This window comes from Bufo bufo, chromosome 3 (genome assembly GCF_905171765.1).
Source record: "Bufo bufo chromosome 3, aBufBuf1.1, whole genome shotgun sequence".
Taxonomy (NCBI): Eukaryota; Metazoa; Chordata; class Amphibia; order Anura; family Bufonidae; genus Bufo; species Bufo bufo.
In genome coordinates this window covers 268,725,628-268,746,147 of record NC_053391.1, presented here as the reverse complement: position 1 = coordinate 268,746,147, position 20,520 = coordinate 268,725,628, and the positions used below count along the sequence as shown (strand labels likewise).

General features: G+C 44.9%; 1 protein-coding gene across 1 annotated transcript in view; it reads right to left on the bottom strand.

The window, feature by feature from the left end:
• The window catches only part of ELAPOR1 (endosome-lysosome associated apoptosis and autophagy regulator 1), an 810,939-nt gene that overhangs the window by 504,495 nt on the left and 285,924 nt on the right, over positions 1 to 20,520 (bottom strand). Inside the window, exons 11-12 of the mRNA XM_040422210.1 lie at positions 12,688 to 12,778; positions 12,499 to 12,604 (exon numbers count right to left, since the gene is read on the bottom strand). Of these exons, the coding sequence (XP_040278144.1) occupies positions 12,499 to 12,604; positions 12,688 to 12,778 (197 nt within the window). The remainder of the gene's footprint in view (positions 1 to 12,498; positions 12,605 to 12,687; positions 12,779 to 20,520) is intronic.

The window sequence follows — 20,520 nt, the reverse complement described above, 5'->3', positions numbered from 1 at the left end:
CAAATTTTTCTGGCCTCTGGTGCTGCACTGTGGCTGCAAAAACAACCACAAAAAAAAAGGCACATACATGTGTCAATTCCCCTTCGTGATCGTTACCTTGTTGTGGTGAAGGGGCTTGCATATCACAATGAAGCGACCACCTCTATGAGTGTGTTGGCAATGGCAATGTTGGCACACCCCAGATAAGGTCGTTGCTTCATTGTGAACAGACCAAAAGCGATCGGCTGGATAATTTTGCATAGAAAAAACATTAATTTTCTTTGTGATCATCTAAGGTGATCATTAAAGCCTACTAGGCCAACAATGGGCCCACACTGCAGAATCATTGTTTTCTGGGTCACTTAACTGTCACTGAACTACCTCAGCACGACCATAGGCTTTGAAAAACCCCCATCGCCTGCAATCTCCCAAACGTGCGCATGAGCACAGTCATCACTACACCAAGATTGACGCATAGAGGAATAAAATTTATGTCATGAGTGTGTCAATTATTGACAACTCTTTGCGGTTGTCTAAAATCTATTCCATACACATCCCCTGAGTAACAGGGATTAAACTGATAGGAATCATACTACTCAACACACCACTCATATCTGGTGGCACAGTACATTGCAAGGCGTACGCGCAGTGCCCCAAATTGGAAGTAGCAGGACAAACCAAGCATCTTTTTCCATTTCCCGGTTCCTAAAATCTATTCCATACACGTCCCCTGATAGGGGACGTAACAGGGATTAAACTGATAGGAATAGTACTACTTAACATACCACTCATATTGGGATTGCACAGTATATTACACAGTGCATGCGCAGTGCCCCAAATTGGAAGTAAGAGGACCGACCAAGCATCTTTTTCCATCTCCCGGTTCCTAAAATCTATTCCATACACCGGCCCCTGATAGGGGACAAAACAGAGATTAAACTGTTAAGGACAGATTTTTTTTAATAAAAAAAAAAAAAAAAGAAGCCTCTGTGGAGCTGGGTATTTTTTGGCAGAGTTACTGAACGCTCATGCACAATGGCTGTAGGCTCATGCGTCCTTTTGCGGAGGTGACAAACCTGGTCAGTCAAACCCAAGGCAACATCATCAACCTCATCCCATATGCGTGTTTTCTGGAGCGTGCCCTGCGAAGAGTGCTGGATCAGGCCGTAGATGAGCATGAAGAGGAAGAGTTGTGGTCACCATCACCACCAGAAGCAGCCTTGTCATTGTCGATTGCTGGACCTGCGGCAATGCAGAGAGAGGAGTCTGAAGAAGAGGAGTCAGAAGAGGAAGGTGGCTTTGAGGAGGTGGAAGACCAACCACAGCAGGCGTCCCAGGGGGCTTGTTGTCACCTTTCAGGGACCCTTGGTGTTTTACGTGGCTGGATGGAGGAAGAGACATTCATTGACGTCAGTGAGGACAAGGAACAGGACATGGCTAGCTTGGTATCCAACCCTGTGCAAATGGGGAGTTTGCAGTTGTGCAAATGGACTGTTTGCGGTGCGTTAAACGGGGAGTTTGGTCTGTCACTGTGAAGCGGGCGTAACCCTTACACTACCTGATCGATACAACATCATACCTGATGTTTTAAAGCACGTTATTCCAAACAATTTAGGAATGTTAGGTGATTTATGCCCTTTATGGATTAAAACCCGACTCTGCGTCAATTACGTAATTTTCCATGGGAGTTTTGCCATGGATCCCCCTCTGGCATGCCACAGTCCAGGTGTTAGTCCCCTTGAAACAACTTTTCCATCACTATTGTGGCCAGAAAGAGTCCCTGTGGGTTTTAAAATTCGCCTGCCTATTGAAGTCTATGGCGGTTCGCCCGGTTGCGAAAATTCGCGTTCGCGAACCGAAAATTTTATGTTCGCGACATCTCTAATCAGTACACTGCTGTATATGCTACATATCTGTACACACTGCATCTATTATACCTCATACCTCACATATCAGTACACTGCTGTATATACTATATATATATACACACACACTGTGTCTATTATATCTCATACCTCTCATATCAGTTAACTGTTAAGTATACTATATATCTGTATATACTGCATGTATTATAAACGTATATTAGATGTAGTGGGTACAGATATAGTATACACAGCAGTGTACTGATATGTGAGTATGAGGTATAATAGATGCACTATTTACAGATATATGGTATATACAGCAGTGCATTAATATTTGAAATACAAGGTGTAGTTTATACCTCGTACCACACATCAGTACACTGCTGTATATACTATATATACCCGTTGCATCTATTATACCTCTTACCACGTGAGGCCACACCTTCTGTTACCCACTGCATTCTAGCTTCTTCCTAGTATTATGATACAGTGTGTGCACTGTATTCAGGGGCCAAATATAATAGACACTAAAGGGAGCACATATAAGAGGCACTATACATAAAGGGGGCACATATAAGAGGCACTATACATGAAGGGGGCACATATAAGAGGTGATATACATAAAAGGGGCACATATAAGAGGCGCTATACATGAAGGGGCACATTTAAAAGGTGCTACACATAGAAGGGGCATACTGTATATACGAGGCACAATACATAAAGGATTTTTTCAATAGCCTTTGACCTCACAGTACATGTCAACGTTTTAACTTTACAGACTAGTGGTCACTATGGACCTATTTACGTTCTTGGATCAAGTACTGTTTTTTGCCTTTTTTTTGTGTATAAAACTTCACTTTTATTTCATTATTTAAATGTACATTATACTTTTAATCTTATTTCATCCTATTACAATGCTAAAGACACATATTAAAACTTTCAGTTGTGCGGACTGGCTCTGTGTTTTTTTACTTATTCTGGTATATACTTTTTGTACTATAGTTATAATTGTTATCACAGTTGCTGCTACCTTGTTGGTAAATGGGACTTCTTATTTGAAACCCCTCTATTCCTATGACACAGGGGTAGGGGGAGAACTAGAGAGGGGGAGGGGGAGGAGGGAGGAGAAATAAGGAGATTAACCTGTGGGTTGGTATAATCTCTTATAGAGGCATAGATGACAGTGTTCGTCACAATCTATGCTTGATATCATACCTCTGGTATATCTCTAGTGTGTTCATATCTATATCAAGCCTATTCCCTAGTAATGGCACTGGCAACTTCTACTTGTGCTTTCAGTGTGCTCCTCTTATCACCTCCTATCCACCTCTCTCCATAAATCACCTTCCCCTTGTAGCCACTGCCTTCAGTATTACTTTCTATTGGTTACTGGGTCCCTGTGGTACGCAGCTTCTGTGATAGTTGCTTTATTTGCTCATATATTTGAGCTTAGTCCATATCATACTGCCTAAAACCTAACACTCACACACCCTGCATCCCGACATGTTTCGCTGTATACCAGCGTCTTCAGGGGATGATGCAGGTGTGAGTGTTGGGGGCGGAGTCCAGCCTTTGAAGGTTCGTTTCCGATCACATGTTTTAAGACACCAATCATTTACTGATACATAGTATCAGTTTGTTCCTTTTGTTCACACCCACTAATCGTTGATTGGCCCCAGTCCGTCATGCACTGATGACTCACAGTTGCATGACGTATCTCTAGGGTCATTCACTCATGCGCCCGGATTTGCCCATTCTTCACTGCGTTATCGCGGGACTGTTGTTATGTTCGCGCATGCGCGAGAACTTATACTTTTTGCAGTCATTCAGTTCATCACCATTAACTCAGCGCATGCGTGCGGGCTCCACACCGATTTGTCCACGCTCATACCTCACGGCCGCGCGACGCATCCCTGGGGTCACCTGCACACACCTCTGGACCTGTCCGCCCTCACCGGTGCTGCCGCGAGACTGCCGTTATATTCGCGCATGCGCGGGGACTTATACATTTTCAGTCATTCGATTTTCCTATCGGCTTCGCGCATGCGCACGGACTTTAACATTAGTTTGTCCACATCTGTGCTGTCACGTCCTTCCAACTGGGGCTTCATTTCACTCCTAGCAGAGCCTCCTTCATATAACACTCTACTTCAGCAGGGTACCTATATTATGATGTAATTCCATATTTAGTTAGGTATCTACTCTTGTTCCTCAAACTATTCCTTTTATTTACTTTGATAATATCTTATTCTCATGGTGTGTATATATCTTTATACGTATACATATATAAATGTATGGATATAGGGGCTAATTTTTCCTCAGGGGGAATTTTTGGTCAAATTTCTAAATATCTTTTATTAGAGAGGCAATATATTATGGCTTATTTTTTGTTTTTTCCTAACTCTTTATGCCTTTTTATTTTTTATTATTTATTTTTTATTTTCATACCAGGTCATCAATCACTGGTCCATACACCCATCTCTAACTTCTCCCCTGATTCCAGATTCCAGACACCCCTCCCCACAGCCTGGGCTTCCCCATCACTGCCACGGTAAGTATTTTCTTCTTTTTATTTTTTAGAGGTATATATAGTTTTTTTTACTCTATTTTGGGAATTAGATTTTCCTCCTTTTCTTTATTTCTTCATTTTACTATATTTTTTATTTTTTAAGAGAGACATTTTCTCTCCCCACGTAGGTGGTCTACTCCGCTCCTCTCTAAATAATCTGTCTACATAGCATTATCATTGCTAATCTAGGAGTACTTTAATATATTATTATTTATTTATATCATTCTTTTTCTTTTTACTGCTAAATTGTTCTACAAGAATGGTAGAAAGGTAAATCCTTCATTTATTCCAATCGGTGACAATGATTTAAGCCGATATATCCACTTTGCCTCCTCCTGTTGTAATTTGTTATCCACATCTCCTTGTCTCGGGCCTATTTTGACCCTCTGTATCCCCCAAATTTCTAGACCTGTTGGGCTCCCTTTGTGATATTTGTTGATATGTCTCACTAGGGGTGTATCATCATCAGTATTGAGGGCACTCAGATGTCTCGAGATCCTCCTCCTCAGTTCCTGTATTGTTTTTCCCACGTAGATTTTGGGACACCTACATTGTATCGCGAGGGTATAAGTTCCTACGTGGATGCTATTTTGAAACCCTTTGTGCAGACTCTCCCCTCGTATCTTAAGGACACGAGTGACACAGTGATAAAACTGCGAGAAATCCATGTGAATGATGATACTCTGATAGCAAGCCTAGACGTTGAGGCTCTCTACACTAGTATACACCACGAACTAGGGATTAAGGCGGTAGAATATTATTTATACACCAAAGGAACACAATTTCATGAGCACAATAATTTAGTTATCACTTTATTACGGTTTTTACTTACACATAATTATTTTATTTTTAACGGACAATATTATTTACAGATCACTGGGACCGCGATGGGGACAGTATGTGCACCCAGTTTTGCTAATTTATTTTTGGGGTGGTGGGAAGACAAATATGTATTTATTGATCAGAATTCACATCACACAGAGCACATAATGTATTGGGCTAGATACATAGATGACATTTTGATTTTTTGGAAAGGCACTATATCACAGTTCGAGACATTCACTAAAGACCTCAATAAGAACGACGTCGGCTTGCATTTCACAGCTGAGATCCATAAAAAGAGTATAAACTTTCTTGACCTAAAGATCAATATAGAAACTAATGGTGAAGTGACCACTGAAGTATATAGGAAGGCTACGGCTGGTAACAGTCTCCTTCATTGGGAAAGCTGTCACCCGAAACCCTTAAAGAAAGGTATACCGGTCGCACAATACTTAAGAGCGAAAAGAAACTGTACAAATGAAACAGCTTTCGAGGAAGAATGTAAGGTTCTGTATCAAAGATTCCTGGAAAGGGGATACCCTAGAAAGGTGCTGTATAGGGCCTATAATAGAGTCAAGAGGATGGAGAGGGAGAGTCTGTTCAAAAGAAAGGTTTTAAAAAATGAAAAAACAATACGTTGTATTGGTACCTTTGATTACCAACACAAAAAAATCTATGGTATTCTTAAAAAATATTGGCATATTTTAACATCAGATAAAGACCTAAAGGAAGTATTGCCTAATAACCCGTCAGTGACATACAGGAGGGGACAAAACCTAAAAGATATCATGGTTCATAGCCACTTCCAGAAGAAAATAAGTACAAAAAAGAACTGGTTATCCACACAGGGGTCATACCCATGTGGTGGATGCGTATTCTGTAAGTATATGGTGCCAAAGAAAGAATTTATAAACCCCCATGATGGGAAGAAATATACTATTAGAGAATATATCAACTGTAAGAGTACTGGTGTTGTCTACGCGATACAATGTAGGTGTCCCAAAATCTACGTGGGAAAAACAATACAGGAACTGAGGAGGAGGATCTCGAGACATCTGAGTGCCCTCAATACTGACGATGATACACCCCTAGTGAGACATATCAACAAATATCACAAAGGGAGCCCAACAGGTCTAGAAATTTGGGGGATACAGAGGGTCAAAATAGGCCCGAGACAAGGAGATGTGGATAACAAATTACAACAGGAGGAGGCAAAGTGGATATATCGGCTTAAATCATTGTCACCGATTGGAATAAATGAAGGATTTACCTTTCTACCATTCTTGTAGAACAATTTAGCAGTAAAAAGAAAAAGAATGATATAAATAAATAATAATATATTAAAGTACTCCTAGATTAGCAATGATAATGCTATGTAGACAGATTATTTAGAGAGGAGCGGAGTAGACCACCTACGTGGGGAGAGAAAATGTCTCTCTTAAAAAATAAAAAATAAAAAGAAGAAAATACTTACCGTGGCAGTGATGGGGAAGCCCAGGCTGTGGGGAGGGGTGTCTGGAATCTGGAATCAGGGGAGAAGTTAGAGATGGGTGTATGGACCAGTGATTGATGACCTGGTATGAAAATAAAAAATAAATAATAAAAAATAAAAAGGCATAAAGAGTGAAAATAAGCCATAATATATTGCCTCTCTAATAGAAGATATTTAGAAATTTGACCAAAAATTCCCCCTGAGGAAAAATTAGCCCCTATATCCATACATTTATATATGTATACGTATAAAGATATATACACACCATGAGAATAAGATATTATCAAAGTAAATAAAAGGAATAGTTTGAGGAACAAGAGTAGATACCTAACTAAATATGGAATTACATCATAATATAGGTACCCTGCTGAAGTAGAGTGTTATATGAAGGAGGCTCTGCTAGGAGTGAAATGAAGCCCCAGTTGGAAGGACGTGACAGCACAGATGTGGACAAACTAATGTTAAAGTCTGTGCGCATGCGCGAAGCCGATAGGAAAATCGAATGACTGCAAAAAGTATAAGTTCTCGCGCATGCGCGAACATAACAACAGTCCCGCGATAACGCAGTGAAGAATGGGCAAATCCGGGCGCATGAGTGAATGACCCTAGAGATACGTCATGCAACTGTGAGTCATCAGTGCATGACTGACTGGGGCCAATCAACGATCAGTGGGTGTGAACAAAAGGAACAAACTGATACTATGTATCAGTAAATGATTGGTGTCTTAAAACATGTGATCGGAAACGAACCTTCAAAGGCTGGACTCCGCCCCCAACACTCACACCTGCATCATCCCCTGAAGACGCTGGTATACAGCGAAACATGTCGGGATGCAGGGTGTGTGAGTGTTAGGTTTTAGGCAGTATGATGTGGACTAAGCTCAAATATATGAGCAAATAAAGCAACTATCACAGAAGCTGCGTACCACAGGGACCCAGTAGCCAATAGAAAGTAATACTGAAGGCAGTGGCTACAAGGGGAAGGTGATTTATGGAGAGAGGTGGATAGGAGGTGATAAGAGGAGCACACTGAAAGCACAAGTAGAAGTTGCCAGTGCCATTACTAGGGAATAGGCTTGATATAGATATGAACACACTAGAGATATACCAGAGGTATGATATCAAGCATAGATTGTGACGAACACTGTCATCTATGCCTCTATAAGAGATTATACCAACCCACAGGTTAATCTCCTTATTTCTCCTCCCTCCTCCCCCTCCCCCCTCTCTAGTTCTCCCCCTACCCCTGTGTCATAGGAATAGAGGGGTTTCAAATAAGAAGTCCCATTTACCAACAAGGTAGCAGCAACTGTGATAACAATTATAACTATAGTACAAAAAGTATATACCAGAATAAGTAAAAAAACACAGAGCCAGTCCGCACAACTGAAAGTTTTAATATGTGTCTTTAGCATTGTAATAGGATGAAATAAGATTAAAAGTATAATGTACATTTAAATAATGAAATAAAAGTGAAGTTTTATACACAAAAAAAAGGCAAAAAACAGTACTTGATCCAATACATAAAGGGGCACATATATGAGGCACAATACATAAAGGGGCACATATATGAGGCACAGTACATAAAGGGGGCACATAAAGCAGGCTTTATACATACGCTAAAGGGGGCACATCGAAGAGGCACTATACATAAAGGGGGCACATACAAGAGGCACTATACATAAATGGGGCACAAATAATAGGTACTATACACACAGGGGGCACATACAAGAGGCACTATACGTAAAGGGCCCACATACAAGAGGCAATATACATAAAGGAGGCACATATAATAGGTACTATACATACAGTGGGAACATATAAGAGGTGCTATACTTAAAAGGGGCACATATAAGTGGAAATATTTATAAGGGGCACGGCTCAGAGCATGTGGCACTATATACAGAGGGAACAGAGTATGTGACACTATATACAGAGGGCAGGGCACAGGGCATACGACACTGTATACAGAGGGCACAGAGCATGTGGCACTATGTACAGAGGACACAGCATGTAGCGCTATATACAGAGGGCAAAGAGTATATGACACTATATACAGAGGACAGGGCACAGGGCATATGACACTTTATATAGAGGGCACAGAGCATGTGACACTATATACAGGGGCACAGATTGTGTGGCACTACCATTGGGGGCCCTGTGTGTGGCACTAATGCTACTGTTATTTTTAGGGCAAAGCATGTGGCACTAGGACTAGTTTGTTTTAGTATGCAGGGTGCCAATGTGTTGGTAAAGAGAGAAGCTGAAAACATCTCAGCAAAATCTGCACAGCCGAATTGTGGCCAGGAGATGTCATCATGGTGGTCTGAACCAAATGGAGAAGAACTCAGGAGGAGACATTACCTGTAAGTCACTAAATGGAAATGATTATTCTGCTACTGACTGTGTATGATGAGTGCTGTAGTCACCTGGATGATCTATAGCTGATGATGGGTGGTACCATGCTGTTTTGTGAAACAATAACTCCCAGCATCCCTTTACTGCTGTTCAGGCCAAACTGGGAGCTGTAGTTTAACACTGTACAAGCTTATATGGCGAGGGATAACCTGACTACTCAAATGGTATCTGTGCTGAACTTTTCAAATCTGGTGATGTATAAATGTACTGCATATGGTTCTGGTGCTGTATTTATGTAGTAGACCTGGTTCTGGTGCTATATTTATGTAGTGAACCTGGTTCTGGTAATGTATTTATGTCGTGAACATGGTTCTGGTACTGTATTTGATTTATGGGTTTGGTTTTGGTGCTGTATTTGAATTATAGGTTTGGTTCTGGTGCTGTATTCATGCAGTAAATGTGGTTCTGGTGCTATATTTATGTAGTGATCTTGGTTCTTTCTCTATATTTGTATGTTAAACGTACATTTGATGCTATACTTTATCCATTCATATCTGAGTTTGGCCACCGTCACAGATCCTGTCAAAAAGACTAGACAGAAAAGTCCTGCATGCAAGACTTTTCTGTCAGGTAAAGAAGCAGCATCGTGAGCAGACCCCATTATAGTCTATGGAGTCTCTTCAGCTCTGGAGTTGGTAAATCTGGCACCTCTAATGATCAAGCTGTTGCTACAGACTCATGTACTGTATCTGGGATTGCATGTGTGTGTACAATCCCAGCAAGAAAACACAACCAGCTGCCTCCTTTTAACGATTTAAAGCCCATTTACCTATACCGCCTTTATATGGTTGGCGGAGTTAAACAGGTTAAGGGTGGGCCGCTACACATGGGCCACTACTGTGTGCTTGCCCTCCAGGCTAAAATTTGCCAGCCAGCCCCTGGTAGGACCCCAGAACAGGGTCACTGCAAAAGGTTAAGGGCTTCTGTCACCAGAAATAGTATTAAGATGGTTGACATTAGCGATGTGCTAATGTCAGATGAACCCGACTAGCCCAGTCCTGTTTTAATACACGCCCCCGTTACTGCAGAAATAAAACTTTTATTATATGCAAATTGGCCTCTAGGAGCAGAGAGGGCATTGCTCCTGCTCCTAGAGGCTCTGTTCTCCCACCTCTGTCCACGCCCACCAAGACTTGATTGACAGGGCCAGGCAGCGTTCACGTCCTCCTGGGTGCAATCTTGCGCCTGTGCCGTGCCATTTAGTATTTGGCATAGGCATAGTGAAGGAAGGGCGCTTGGTGGCTCCCAACTTCCTTACTGCGCCTGGTCTAAATACGTCAGAGTACACCTGGAAGAAGACACTGCAGAGCAATTCTGGCTGATGTCTTTTTCCGGATGTACTGTGACATATTTGGCACATCTCATGCCAGCGCTGGGAGATTAAGGCAAGCGGATGGATCCGCCAGTCTTGATATATCTCCTCCTATGTGTGTTTAAAAACCATCTGCCCCCAGTAAGAGACAATTTTTAGAAGCTTTCTAATATGAAAAACCATAACACATATGACAACACAGTAGGTGTTTAAACATGCTGTTTGTTAACATCGTTAAACAGTTGCTTACCCATAGCCATACATGTCAGCGTCACTCTGACAATATTTGTTCTTGATATGCAAAAATAAGCTCCAGCTCACCTGTACCTTTTTTTTTACCAGACGGGCACGGTTGTAGTCTGATTCCCAACCATTTGTAATCAACAAAGTAAAAACCAGCACCGTTCTTAAAAGCTATGACGATCCTTTATTTTTGAGTACAAACAAGTACAATCATTACATTATTATTAAAGACATGTTGTTTGTCCGAAACGCGTTTACAGTCGGGATGCCGTGCTGTGTATTTGTATGTGCTTGCTGTACTCAAAAATAAAGGATCGTCAAAGCTTTTAAGAACGGTGCTGGTTTTTACTTTGTAAATTATTTGTTATTGCTTTAACAAAAACAGATACCATCTTTTCATGAAAAGAGACTAGAGGGTATTATATACTGATGTTCAGGGCAATTGGAGCAGCTTCAAATTCACAACAAATCAGTTTGCGTCTCAACCGAAAAAATTGCAGAATCACACAAAAAGTGAATTTCAAGCAGTACGCTCATCTCTAATATAAAAGTTTTATCTCTTTATTTACAGCATTTTGTACACTTCCTTTCCAACTCCAGCTCTTACCAGAGCTTCTTACCAGCTATTTTAACTTAGAGGGGTTTTCTCATCTCAGACAATGGGGGCATATTGCTAGGATATGCCCCCATTGTCTTATAGGTGCGGGTCCCACCGCTGGGACCCGTACCTATATCGAGAACGGAGCCCCGAAAGTGAAGGAGAGCGCACTGCGCATACGCAGCCGCCCTGCATTCATTTCTATTGGGCCGCCGAAAATAGGCGAGTGCTTGCTCGGCTATTGCCATCTGCCCTATAGAAATAAATGGGAGCATGGGCCGCGCATGCGCGGCACGCTCCCATTCACTTCTATGGGAGAGGCGGGGATTAGCGCTTGGTGGTGGACGGACCCCGGGAATTCTGGGGTCCTCCAGCGACATCGCTCCCCGCTCCCTTCTCGATATAGGTGCGAGTCCCAGCGGTGGGACCCGCGCCTATCAGACAATGGGGGCATATCCTAGCTCTGTCAAAATGGACAGAATAGAAAGGTGGAAGAAGTCTGTACAAGCTTATATGGTGAGGGATAACCTGACTACTCAAATGAGTCTCTGTTCTTTCTTACCGTGGCTTCCTCTCCACTGCTGAAATATGAAACCTCTACAGGAAAGATAAGTAAGCTTAAAGAGTGTAAAGCCTGTATTAGACTGGCAGATAGTATGCCAGATCATTGTTAGTGAGCGTTCATAGTAACGCGATGATCTGGCAGTGTAATACTGCCAACGATTACCCAAACGCTTGTTCATCCTGCAATCCTAATCTTTCAACAGGTTTAAAAATCATTCTCTGCCAGAGGCAGATCATGGTGTCTAGTCACAATCTGCTTCAGCAAAAAATGATTCAGTATGGGGACGAGAGATGGCTTTAGCGATCGCTCCTCCCCATACAGTGGAGGAGATTGTTGCAGCAGTCTCCTCCGCTAGTGAGTAGACAATTGCTGGGAGGGAACGCTTCCTTCCCAACAATCACATGCATAATCTGCCTGTTTAATATAGCCTTAACTGTACTGTATGTGTAATATGTTTGTGATGTCTATGTATGTGTGTCTATGCATTGTGTATATGACTGTCCAATGTGTGTCAGCACTGTATGTGCATATGTGACTGTGTATCATCTGGCTGTACTACCTGTGCAGTAGCAATACTATGTTTGTGCGCTGTATGTCTGTTACTTAGTTGTGTTTAGGGGGAGCCATAAGTAACATACCTTCATGAAGAAAAGTTGGCAATTCACAAAACAGTTCATATCAAACACAAATGTGATACGGGACACCTCATTACTTTCTTTATCTTCAGTTAATTGCTGTGGGGAACTAAGGTAAGAAAGGAGTTAAAAAGCCAATTAACGAAATAACATAGTTTTACACATTGGTTAATTATATATAGTTATTTTTACCTGAAGGCAGAAACATTCATAGTAAGTATCATATAATCATTATCTGAAGACCCAGCAGATGTGTAAATATAATCTCCAGCCACTTCCCACCCTGCAAAACAAGAAAGCAATGTTAAATAGTTGCTATCAAATTTAAATGCAAGTATGTCCTTCAGGAACAAGTGCCGCCTTCCTATCAGCAGACCTACTATTCCCCATTGCTAATTAATGACAGGGGTTGACTAGGCTTAAGGAAACATAAGGGGGAAGCGAGGCACCCATAGCACAAATTATAGGCTAGGAGTAGTCGTAATGAGGGAAAATGGCACTTACTACATGGCCACCAGCACTGAAAGTTTGGGGGAGGAAAGAGGAGCCCTTGTTCACTTGGCAGAATGTGCAAATAATTAGCAGAACAGCAAGGACAACTTAAGTTGTGGTATTAGGACATTCAGTACTTGAGAAGAGGTTAGGTGAGGTGGGGGCTTCAGGGTTAGCGTGCTCAGTTTGGTCTGGCAGAGTGGATGAGCTTTGGAGCATGCTCCACTGTGGTTAGATACATTGTGTGTCCTCACTCTTTCAGAGTATTGGGATCCCATATCCTGAAGCCGCAGTCTTTCCTAATTCTTGCTAGAGCAGAAGTTGGCTGTCTGGCCACCAAAAATGTTTTCAATGAAAAGGGGAACAGTGTAGATCAGTGGCCAATTTAGACTGGACCAGAAGTGAACAGTCTGACTGCAGGACATTGGGAAAATGGTCTGGGCAACAGAGGGATGGAAAAGAAATGGCTAACTACTCCAAATTTACTCTTGGACAGAACAGAAAGAAGAGGTCCAGCCACAGGCAGCTGGGGAAATTGCCCAAAGAATAGAGAAACAACTGGTCAATGGATAGCTGCCCAGTATGTTAGTGGGTATCTACCCCCACCAAATAGTTACTCAGTCCCATATAAAAGGCACGAGAGCAGTTTTCTTGGTACTCAGGTCAACAAGCAGGTAAAAGGAAGGATATAGTATGTTGCTCAAGGGGGAGTTAATGAGGCAGATTTACTAACCATGTCTAATATTTAGACAGTGTAACCTTAGTCCAGGCAGTCAAAACATACTCCAACTTTATCACAGTGGCTTATACTGTATGACAAATTTGATGTACACTTGCCTAATGTTACATCACCTATTGGTAGGCTTACTCTGTGCCAAATTTTTGTGCAATATTGGTGCATTCTGTCACATCTTAAGCCAGACTCTCTTGCCTAATGCTATACAGAAAGTTTATTAAAAAAATATAAATGTGTTGAAAGACATGTACTCTAGTTTTGGGTGCAAATTCTGATATATTTCTGGCACATTTAGCTTCGTAAATCTCCCCCAAAGTGTTTCACCATCATCAGTTCCCTATGGTAACCATAGCTTTGCAGGCAGCTCTCTTTGAGCTTTAGGAAATCATATGTGGGGGCCAAACCCAAAAGCTTTCAAAAAGGAGTAAAAGCATTTGAAAATGCATGGCCAGTCCGCGTTCAGGTTCTGAAACAACTGTATAAAGGGACATTTGCATACACATTGTGATTGGAGTGAAAGGAGCAGCAATAGACCTTAACAACGAGCTGAAGGAAGGTTCACAGAGATGACGGTAACTAGTAACTTGGGAGGAAGTCACAGTGATACCGAAGCCAATGAGAAATGGGGAAAAATGCTAGTTCAAGATATGTCTCTGTAGTGGTCAGCTGAAGAACTGGCGATGCTGCTGAAACAATTGGTGCAGGCTCAAAGGGTGCCAGACCTAGGCAAGGCTCAGCTGTTGGTAGCTCTGTGTGGGTATCTTCCTTATGGCAGTTTATCTCTGCAGTGCCTACAGACAATATTAGTGCTATATGCAAGATCTGCATAATGAAAATAAGCTATGGCATTCAAACACAACCATATATACCACAGCTCTATTGCAGCATGTAAAGTGGCATCACCAGATCCAGTGGAAGAATAGAACTGGCCAGCATTCAGAACAAGACTGTTCTCCTTCTCTCAGTATTCTTTGTGGCAAACAGGCCACATCCACATGTAGTACAGTGTCCTTATTTTCGTCATCATCATCATCTCCACCTCCACTCCATAGTCAACCATCCATAATAGAATGGGTGGCCAAGAAACAAAGCATCCAGAAATCCCACGTTGCTGGCAGTGCAGTCGCCGCAATAACACTTAGTGGATTTTGCTGCCTTTAAGGAACTGAGGTCAAGTTTTCAGCCTCAAGATACCTAGCCACCATTTTTATCTCCAAAAAAGCCATCCCTGCCTTGTACTCTCATGTGGCAGGGAAGGTGGTCCACTGCTTGGAATTATCTCTGTGTGACAAGGTGCCCACCACCATTGACACCTGGAACAGCTGTTATGGTCAGGGACAGTACATATCTTTCACAGGGCACTGGGTCAATGTTTTGTGCGGCAGGAGTGACACAGCATCACAGCAACAATGCTAGATCCTAGTGAAACCTCCACATTTGTGTCAGGCGCTCATCCACCTCCAACTCAGTGGACATTCTCCCATCCCCAACAGAAACAAAACAGAGTGTTGCTTCCATTCCTCCTCCCTCCTACCATGTATATAAGCTGTGTGTAAATTGAAGCGTTGCCATGGTGTCTGAACTGATCAACCTGGACGAGAGAAACCACACAGTGGATCAATTGCGTAAGTGAATCCAGCAGCAAGTATCCCTCTGGATATTTCCCCACCTACTAAAACTGGACAAGGTGGTTAGCAACAATGGCAGGAACATTGTGGCTATGCTGCATTTGGGGGAAATAACACGTTTGATGAATTTAGTGGTGCAAGGCTTTTTGAAAAAGTATCCAGGCTTTCAGAAGTTTATGGCCATGTTCACTGACAGAATGATCTGCCTTTGCACCACTAGGTCTGCAGCATTCCAACTTACTGGAATTCCACCTTGTATATGCTGGACCATCTGTATTAGCAGCATAAAATGGTCAGTGATTACATCATGCACCAAACGAGCATGTGTCATTTTGGGCTCAGGCAGACTCGACTCAGGAATGTGTGTTTTGTACTCAGGCCCTTCAAAGAGGCCACAAGATTTTTGAGTAGGGACAACAGCGGTATTAACTATGTCATCCCCATAATATTTATTTTAGAGCAAACGCTCATGCTGATGTAACAAGGGATGGCAAAAGAAGAACCGCTTCTACGTACATCTTGCCCACTGCCCTGTAAGTGTTAGAGATGGATGAAGTCCCATGGAGGACACAGTGATGAAGTTCAGGAGCTACCAGGAGGAGAAGGAAGAGTGGATGATGATGACATTGACAATGACACTGGTCATGACCAGTCATCACAGAGGGGGGTGGAGCCAGAAAGAATTGGGTCCTTGGGCACACTGGTAAGAATGGCAAGCTGCATGCTTGCCTGCTTGCTTTCTTACATGCTGACAGATGTATCATTAGCATAAAGCAAATTGATGATGACTACTGGATAGCCATGTTAAATGTTTTGCTGAGGGAGGTAAAATTGTCATTTTAGCAAGATATTGTCACGGAACCATGAACCAGACGTACAACAAGAGATAAGTGAAAATAAGAAGGCTTTATTGAAAATAAAGCTGTAAAGCAAAAGTCCAAACGAATGGTGAAACCGAAGCAGAGTCTTAGAGAGGCCAGAGATCAGGAACCAGAAGGGTAGTCAGACGAAGCCAGGATCAGGAACCAGCAGGGTAGTCAGACGAAGCCAGGATCAGGAACCAGCAGGGAAGTCAGACGAAACCAGGATCAGGAACCAGCAGGGTAGTCAGACGAAGCCAGGATCAGGAACCAGCAGGGTAGTCAGACGAAACCAGGATCAGGAACCAGAAGCAGCAGCAGTCTTAGAAGCATGTGAACACAGGAGGACCAAGCAAGGAACTGAAGCCACAGACCTCCTATATATATGAGCTAGGAATCCAGCTCCTCCCAGTGGGAAGGAGGAGCCGCAGGGTCGAAGGCTCCAAGAAACCCAGAAACCAAGATGGCCGCCAGCACATGTCAAACGAAGGAGAACAGCAAGAAGGTAAGACCATGACAGTACCTCCCCCTCAAGGGCCCCTCCTCCGCGGAGCAAAAAACGGTTTCTGAGGGAAGCGTGCGTGGAAGGCTCGGAGCAAGGCAGGAGCATGGACATCTGCGGAGGGAACCCAGGAACGCTCCTCTGGACCATAAACACGCCAATGGACCAAAAACTGCACCCGACCGCGGACCAGGCGTGAGTCCAGGATATTGCTCACCTCATACTCCTCATGATTGCCCACTCGGACCGGACGAGGCCGAGGAACCGAGGAAGTGAAACGATTACACACCAGTGGCTTCAACAGGGAGACATGAAACACGTTAGAGATCCGCATGCCAGGAGGAAGCGCAAGGGCATAGGCTACCGGGTTTACCCTGCGAAGCACTCGGAAGGGACCAACAAAGCGAGGCGCCAGCTTGGGAGTGGGCACTCGAAGGTTGAGGTTGCGGGTGGACAACCATACACGGTCTCCGACCTGGTAGGAAGGAGCAGGCGCTCGTCTGCGATCAGCCTGGAGTCTCTGGCGCTGCGCAGAGGCCTCAAGGGACTTCTGGATCTGTACCCAAGAAGCACGTAGGACGGAAAGGTGATCCTCCACCGCCGGAATATCCTGGGGAGAGAATACCTCCGGTAACACGGCAGGTTGGAACCCATAATTGGCCATGAAGGGAGACGTCCCAGAGGAAGAGTTCACCGCCGTGTTCCTGGCAAACTCAGCCCAAGGCAGAAGGTCAACCCAATTGTCTTGGTGATCGGAGACATAGCAACGAAGGAATTGCTCCAAGGCCTGATTGGATCGTTCTGCGGCCCCATTGGACTGAGGGTGGTAGGCCGAGGAGAAGGAGAGATGAATCCCCAACTGGGAGCAAAAGGCGCGCCAGAACCTGGACACAAACTGACTCCCCCGATCCGACACAATCTCCTTGGGCAAACCGTGCAACCGGAAGACCTCCCCGGCAAAAATCGTGGCCAACTCTTGTGCAGAGGGTAACTTCTTGAGAGGAACACAGTGGCACATTTTGGAAAACCGATCCACAATCATGAGAATGACCGTATGGCCTCGGGATGCAGGGAGGTCCACAATAAAATCCATCCCCAGGTGTGACCATGGGCGCTCCCCGGTGGCTATGGGTTGCAGAAGGCCCAACGGAAGGTGCCGAGGGGACTTACTCTGGGCACAAACGGAGCATGCCGCTACATATGCGGCGATGTCGGAACGTAGGGAAGGCCACCAGAACAGACGTGAAACAGCCCAGGACAGCTGATTCTTTCCAGGATGCCCCGCGGTCTTGGAGTTATGGTAGGTTCGCAACAACCGAGTGCACAACTCCTCAGGCACAAAACATCTGCCGTTGGGTCTCCCAGAGGGAGCACCAGATTGAGCCGCCAAAATCTGCTCACCCAGGGGAGAGGTCAGGCTGGTGCGAATGGCGGCCAGGATCTGATTCGGAGGTATGACCCAAGTCGGAATCGACTCCTCCCTGGACAGCTCGGAGTACTGCCGTGATAGGGCATCCGCCCTGATGTTCTTGGAACCGGGTAGGTAGGAGACCACGTAATTAAAACGTGACAAGAACAGAGCCCATCTGGCCTGACGTGGTGTCAATCTCTTGGCCTCAGAAAGGTAGGTCAGATTCTTATGGTCCGTCAGGATGAGAACCGGAACCACCGAACCCTCGAGCAAGTGCCTCCATTCTTTAAGGGCCTGCACGATGGCCAATAACTCCCTGTCACCAATCTGATAGTTGCACTCCGCGGAAGACAGTTTCCGGGAGTAAAACCCACAAGGAAGCAGAGGACCCTCTGGTGTTCTACGCTGAGACAGAAGGGCGCCTACTCCCGTCTCAGACGCGTCCACCTCGAGGACAAAGGGCAACCCAGGGTTGGGATGCGACAGAATCGGAGCCGACACAAAAGCGGACTTTAGGGCCTCAAAAGCTCGGATGGCCTCGAGCGGCCAGACCTGGGAATTACTGCCCTTCCTGGTCAGATCCGTGAGAGGCTTGGCCAGCATGGAAAAGTCCCTGATGAACTTCCGATAATAATTGGCGAAGCCCAAAAAGCGCTGCAGGGAACGAAGACCACTGGGCTGGGGCCACTGTAAGACAGCCGAAACCTTCTCAGGATCCATGGAGAACCCCTCAGCGGAAATGATGTAACCTAAGAAGGTTACCTGGGATCGGTGAAATTCGCATTTCTCAAGCTTACCGAACAGCTTGTTCTCTCGTAACCGTTGCAACACTCGTCTGACATCCAGAATGTGGGCCTCCATGGATTCAGAATATACCAAGATGTCATCCAAATAGACCACCACACACTGCTGCAACAGGTCACGGAAAACATCGTTGATGAATTCCTGAAAGACTGCGGGCGCATTGCACAACCCAAAGGGCATAACCAAGGATTCATAATGACCGGTCCTGGTGTTAAACGCGGTCTTCCACTCATCGCCCGCCTTGATCCTTACCAGGTTATATGCCGCCCTCAGGTCGAGTTTGGTAAAGACCGTGGCCCCTTTAAGGCGATCGAACAGCTCGGAAATCAAGGGTATCGGGTAAGCGTTCTTGATCGTGATGCGATTGAGACCCCTGTAATCGATGCAAGGCCTCAACTCACCGCCCTTCTTTTTCACAAAGAAAAATCCAGCCCCTGCCGGGGACGAGGATTTGCGAATGTGTCCGCGTGAAAGCGCCTCCCTCACGTACTCCTCCATGGCCTCATTCTCCGCTACCGACAGTGGATAGACTTTGCCACGAGGAGGAACGGCACCAGGTTGTAACTCTATGGCACAATCGTATGGGCGGTGCGGAGGTAGGGCAACCGCGCGCACCTTATCGAATACATCCCGGTACTCCTCGTATTCAGGAGGCAACAGAGAGTCCGAGGAAGTACACAGCAACTTGACAGACCCATGGATGCAACTAGCCCCACACTGCGGTGACCACAAGAGGATCTCGGCCGATCTCCAATCGAAAGTCGGATTATGCTTCTGGAGCCAGGGGTACCCCAAGACCACCGAGTAGTGTGGAGACGAAACCGACTCTCTGTGACCGGCACCAATGGCTATCCCCACTGGAAGGGTCTCATGAGTCACGTGTGACGACAGAAGGGGTCTGCCGTCTATCGCCTCAAGAGCCAGTGGGGAACCTCGAGCCTGCAGAGGAATGGAATTGGCGGCAGCGAACACACTATCAATGAACAAACCACCAGCACCAGAGTCCACCAACGCCTGGGTCGTCACCGAGCCCCCGACCCAGGAGAGGACAACAGTGATCAGTGGTTTGTCAACACGGGAAACCGGGGACGAGGAGACTCCACCCAAGATCTGCCCCCGACAGGATCTCAGGTACGAGCGTTTCCCGGACGGTTCGGACATGTCAACCGAAAATGCCCACCGAGACCACAGTACATGCATCGACCCTCGCGTCTCCGGAGTACCCTCTCCCCCTCGGACAGGCGAGCAAACCCCAGCTGCATGGGTTCACCCCCAGACAAGTCATCCCCAGGAGGCGTGGGAGGAGAGGGAGGCACGGGTGGGACAGCAAACGTAGGCGCCAATCTGTTAGAAGACCTCCGCAGGCTCTCCTTAAAGGAAGGTCTCTCCCTGAGTCTGGTGTCAATCAAAATCAGGAAAGAAATAAGAGACTCGAGCTCCACTGGTAGGTCCTTAGCTGCAACCTCATCCTTCAAGGCATCCGAGAGACCATGAGAGAAAGCAGCGACCAGAGCCTCATTATTCCAGCCCACCTCTGCTGCCAGGGTACGAAACTCAATGGCGTATTCAGCTACGGATCGTGAACCCTGTCT